Genomic DNA, 5,678 nt, shown 5'->3' on the forward strand with positions numbered 1-5,678 from the left:
CTAAGGAAATTTTGTTTTAAAGACAAAACTTGAACAAGACTAAAGCAATGAAAAACACTTTTAAAGACTCTATGGAAAGCATTTGAACAAGCCAAGATTATACCTCAAATTATGCATACACCAAGAAAGATCATAACCAAGTTAAAGCATGGAACTAATTTGCCAATATCACCCAAAATCCAAGTATAAAATTTGGTAGTATAACACCTAGTAAAAATGGCCAAATGGATTCACCAAGCAACACATTAGCTCTCGGCCAAACTGTTTTTGGTCATGAAAATAATTTTTCTTTTCAAAACTAGGTACTTAAGATGATGAGAAGGATATTTTAGGGTGTCTTGAACACTTTGTTCCTTAAAAATTAGGTCAAAATCAATTTCAAGGAGCATGCTACAACGAAAGGCATAGATCTCATGCAATAGCTCAAATACTTACAAACAAGAATAAGAAAACTCAAAGAAGCATATGACATATGACTCAAGCAAAAGTTAGACACATTTGAAGACTCAACATGACATACACAAAGACACAAACATGTAGCTATCATGCATTTAAACTCATGGATTTGAGGCTCAAAGACTAAGCATCCAAAGACATGTTATCCAACCACATTTAGGAGTAAGAAGAGTAACAAAAACAGTAGCCAAAACTGCCCAACATAACCTGAAAAACGTTGATTCGCGGTGATCTCGGCAGCTCTGACCTTTGCTCACTATTTCAATCATAACTCTCTCCACAAAACTCCAAATGCATTGGTTCTTTTTTTGTTAGAAACTAGACTAACAGAGCTTTCTTCTGACATCAAGAACGTAATTTTTGGATCACTGAGTAGGTGCAGTTTAATCTTTTAAAATCGTGAACAGTTTCTGCCAACATTGTTTTTGTGTGCAATGGAAGTGGATTTGAACCATACAAAGATAGCTACAACAAGAAAAGGTTAGAACATGAAAACACCATATTCAAGATAACCTAGGCTCTAGATACCAAATGATGAAGGATTATCTTGTTCCTTTTTAAGATTATTGAATATGGTGTGAGTTGATTAAGAAAGCTAAGTGAAATCCCCACGACATTAAGATAGCAAGCTATCTAGATGTGAAGGTTCCTTTCACAAAGCTCAAGAGAAGAAGATGATGGATTGATTCAAACAAAAAGGAAATGGAAAGCACATAAACCATAGAAAACCAAGAACAATTAAAGGAAGAAGAAAACATAAAATGGAAAGGAAAGGAATGGTAAAAATGTGAGAAGCACGCCACTACAAGGCTAGGCTAGAAGCCATGGCAACCTTGAAGATGAGTGCATGTGTGCCGCCACTTGCTATGCAAGATAAGGCTTAAAAGTATTCACTCCCAAGGGAGGAAACTCCCACAAAAGGTTGAGACACAAGAGTGTTTTTACTTCAAAATGTTCAATCCTTTTACATGTCTAGGAGCACCCCTTATATAGAAGAGTTTAGGGGCCTCTAAGCAAATAAAAGATACCTAAGGATGTCTCTACAAAAACCTAACCCTAGCTTCTAGAAACTAGGTCAAATAAGGCTACCAAAATGAGAGACAAAAGAGCCAACTATGGTGTGTGCAAGGCTAATTTCGTTCTAGCACAAAAGGAGACAAAGAATGTGTCTCATATGTCTCCAAAAAGTGGCCAAAGTTTGCTAAAAACAAAGGAGACCAAAGGTACATAGGTACACTTGTTTTATGCCTTTTACTTTATGCTTTATGCCTTTGCTTTACTCTCTCATCCACATCATTTATGCTCCCCAATCATCATGCGCCACCTAGCATTGCTTTCTTACTCCTAATTAACCTACAAAGCAAATAAACATAGATTAGCATGTTGGCTTAAGTCAAGTCAACTATAGTTAACAAGTCAAACCTAGTCAAAGGTCAACAAGTCAACTAAAGTTGATTCAACTAAGTCAACTTAGGGAATCAAAAATAACAAACACATATGAAAGGGATGAAGGATTAGTGAACTTCCTTTCTAAACATGCTTAGTTTTCTTAAGCATGTGCCTTCATCCTTGGTTGGGGTCAATCCTTCATCATTATGTGTTCATTGTTTTATTATTGATTTTTAATAATATATATGGGTATGGAATTGGAATTGTGATCTTATCATGATTGGAATGTAACACTAACATGACTTAGTTGAATTGGTTATGCACTTGAATGGTGACTAAGTGGTCATGGGTTCAAACTTGGTTGGGAATGAAATTGGAACTTTATTTTACAATTATTTTCGTTTTGGGTGAAAGGAGAGCGGAAATTAGAAGAGTGAGAGGTTGAATTGAGAGTGCAAGGCTGAGTGAGAGAGAGAGAGGTGGAAGCAAAGAATTTGGTGCACCAAGGAATCCCTAGTCTCTTCGCAAATTCAATCAAGAATCCAGGTTAGGGGTGCTGAAATTATGTGTGTTTTGATATTGCTTGTGTTGCTGCGTTTTGTTATCCAATTGGGTCCTATATGGTGTAGTTTTTGGTATATTATGCACTGAAATTCATGATGCACATGAGGGAATTTAGGGGTTGTGAGTTGGTATTGTCTTATCTGAATTTTGGACTAAATGCATGAAGAAAAGGGGTTTATACACTGTAAATACGGGAATGGTGTGAAGTCTATATTGTGCCTATGTGTTGTTGCAATGTGTGTAAATTGGTTTGCTAAGAATAAGAATGTGTTTTGGTATGTTTTGTTAGAGTGAACTATACGCGTGATCAAACTCGAAACCCTACAAGTCTCGCCCAAGCGACTCCATCTCACCTAAGCGAGAGTTGTAGAGTCTCGTTTTGGACCTGGTTCGCATTACTCGCCTAGGCGACCTTGGGTGGGGTTGAGCGACTTAGTCTCTCGCTCAAGCGAGAGACGCTCGCCTAAGCGAGGTTGCGAGGAAACCTGAACCATTTTTAAGTGCGATATCTCGCCCAGGCTAGACATATTGGGGTTCTGAGCGACAGGGTGCTCGCTTAAGCAAGAACGACTCGCCTAAGCGAGGTCGCGATGAGAAAGGAGGTTTGTTTGCTTGAATCCTCATTTAGGTGAGGTGTCAGTTATTTTGAGCGATGGTATGGCTCGCCCAAGCGAGATGATCTCGCCCAAGCGAGATGATCTCGCCCAAGCGAGATAACGTGTTTATATCATTGTTTTAAGTTCGCTCAGGCAAGGTGGACTATCCTAAGCGACACTGAGGGTCTAGCTTGGGCGAGAGTCCCTAGCTTAAGCAAGTTTATGCGAAGTTCCATGTTTGTGTGTGCTTGTGTGTGTGATTTGGCTGATTTATTCTAAGTATAGGATGTATATGCATGTGGTGTGGTGTTTGGGCTTAAAGGACTAAGTCCAATAGGGGTCTAGGATGTGCTTGGTGGTTGGACACATGATGGGCATGGAATTGGTTGAGTTCCCGTCAGCTACTAATGGGCGAGGAGTCCTTAGTATGGTGATTACATGTGTCGGGCACACGATGGGCAAGGAATTGATATGTTCCCGTCAGCTACTATTGGGCGAAGAGTCCATAGTATGGCGATTGCGTGCGTGCTAGGGTCCAAGTATGAGACTTGGATGTTTTACTACACACGAGGAGTCTGTAGGACAAGACTATGAGCGAGATAGGCTCATAGGGTTGGGCCATGAATGAGTTCATGTATATGACTCATGAAGGACTATGAGGTCATGGTTGGGTTATTTGAAAATCATGAAATATTAGTTATGTTATTTTGGGATGGGTGGCATATTTATTTCATGTCTTTTGTTTATATATTGTGCATAGCTCACCCTTTCTGTGTGTGTGTGGCAATGATCAAATGATTTATTATCCAAGAGTAGATGATTTGACAGGTGGGCCAAGAGATGCATAGACTCGGAGCGAGGGATAGTTGGGAATTTTGTTGATATATTATTATTTTGACTTTGAGATAAATATGTAACTCTTTGGGAGCCATGTAAATATTGTTTTAGTTTTATGAATTATGGACTCCTGGTTTTATGACATGTATATGAAAGTTTTTAATTTTCCCGCAATTTTGGGAAAACGTATTTCTATTTAATGACGTATTTACTTTCATTTCGTATTTATTTATTAAATATTAGTAATATTCTTTAGGGATCTTACAATTGGTATCAGAGCAAAAGTTTTGAAAATATTTTGGGGCTAGTGGGGAGTGAGCTTATGGATGTGATTGTTTGTTGTGTGTTTTTGTTGAATGTTGAAAAGGTGTGAGTGGTTTTTGTTGACTAAGTGATTGATTTATAACAGTTGTGATGTGGCGTATCCAGGCTATGGCTGCTAACAGGAGGAGGATGAGTAGTGGTGCAGATGACATCGCTGAGGCTATTCATCGGATGGTGGATGCGATGCAGCCACCCGTAGCAGCGCAGCCTAGAATGGTGATTGCACCAATCGGGGTGCCGACCATGGAGGACTTCTTGCGCCACAAGCCAGCAGAGTTCACTGGCAAAGCCTCTCTTGATGAAGCGGATGCATGGCTCCCCAAATGTGAGAAGATTTTCAGGGTGATGAACTGTGAGGATGAGCAGAAGCTTCTCTTTGCTACCTATCTGCTTAATGAGGATGCGGAATATTGGTGGACAGGTATGCAACAACAGATGGAGACTCGGAAGGAGCCGACGAGATGGGTCAACTTCAGGACTCATTTCATGGAGAAATATTTTCCAGGTACAGCTAGACAGGACAGGGAGGCAGAGTTCCTTGCACTACAGCAAGGGGATATGTCAGTGCAGGAGTATGTCAACAAGTTTGAGCATCTGGGGAGATACTACTCGCAGAATATTACTGAGGAATGGAGGTGCTTGAAGTTTGAGCGAGGACTCAAACATGAGTTGAAGAAGGTGGTGACACCCTTGAGAGAGAGAAGATTCCTAGTCTTGGTGGAACAGGCCAAGAGTGCTGAGCACCTAGAGAAGGGCCCTGGTCTTATTGTGAGCTGACATCAGAAAAATGTCACAGAGGCTAGACAAATGAAAAAGCCGTATAGCCGACCACAGACATCTCAGGGTCCCACTTGCTACCATTGTGGCAGACCCCACCTGAAGAGGAATTGTCCTCAACTGGCAGGTAGAGTGGGAGGGTCAGGCGACCGTCGCAAGTGCTTTATATGCGTCAAACCGGGACACTTCACCAACAATTGCCAAGAAAAGAAGAGTCCTGGCGCGAAGAAACCAGCAACATTGCTAGCAGAGCGAGCTAGAGTAGCTGGCAGAGTCTTTGCCCTAACCACCACCGAGGCTACACAGTCGGGTAATCTTATTCTTGAACCTTGTGTATTGTTTGGTAAAGTAGTATTGGTGTTGTTTGATTCCGGAGCAACACATTCCTTTATTTCTGATGCATGTGTGTCAAAACTGAGCTTGGAGAAACGTGACTTGGATTGTGAGTTGTTGGTTTCAACCCCATCTTCGGGTCATGTGGCTACTAGTTCAGTCTGTGTAGGTTGTTTAATGGAAGTGGCGGGCCGCAAGTTCAAAGTGAATCTCATTTGCTTGCTATTGGAGGGCTTGGATGTAATTCTAGGAATGGATTGGTTGTCAGGCAATCACGTTGTTATTGATTGCGGACGACGCAGTGTGATTTTTCCAGAGACTTTGGGGCTAGAGTTGATATCAGCTCAAAAGGCGATTATAGAGGTTGAAGCTGGAGCTACTTGTTTCATGATAGTGGCTTAA

At 40.9% G+C, this 5,678-nt stretch overlaps 2 protein-coding genes across 2 annotated transcripts; both read left to right on the forward strand.

Annotated features, from left to right (window-relative positions):
- The first annotated feature begins 4,274 nt into the window (after nucleotides 1-4,274).
- LOC146887788 (uncharacterized) lies at nucleotides 4,275-4,943 on the forward strand. Its single transcript, XM_085670400.1, has one exon. It carries the CDS (start codon nucleotides 4,275-4,277, stop codon nucleotides 4,941-4,943), a length of 669 nt encoding a protein of 222 aa, XP_085526526.1.
- Nucleotides 4,944-4,973: 30 nt separating this feature from the next.
- Nucleotides 4,974-5,678, forward strand: LOC114175326 (uncharacterized). Its single transcript, XM_028060105.2, has one exon. The coding sequence runs from the start codon at nucleotides 4,974-4,976 to the stop codon at nucleotides 5,676-5,678; it is 705 nt and encodes a 234-aa protein (XP_027915906.2).

The sequence above is a fragment of the Vigna unguiculata genome, chromosome 3, assembly GCF_037176805.1.
Source record: "Vigna unguiculata cultivar grain cowpea cultivar isolate G323 ecotype 2 chromosome 3, ASM3717680v1, whole genome shotgun sequence".
NCBI lineage: Eukaryota > Viridiplantae > Streptophyta > Magnoliopsida > Fabales > Fabaceae > Vigna > Vigna unguiculata.

Excerpts from the sequence above, each read along its gene's own strand:
- LOC146887788 (XM_085670400.1), top strand. The coding sequence starts at position 4,275 with ATGGCTGCTAACAGGAGGAGGATGAGTAGTGGTGCAGATGACATCGCT.
- LOC114175326 (XM_028060105.2), top strand. The coding sequence starts at position 4,974 with ATGAAAAAGCCGTATAGCCGACCACAGACATCTCAGGGTCCCACTTGC.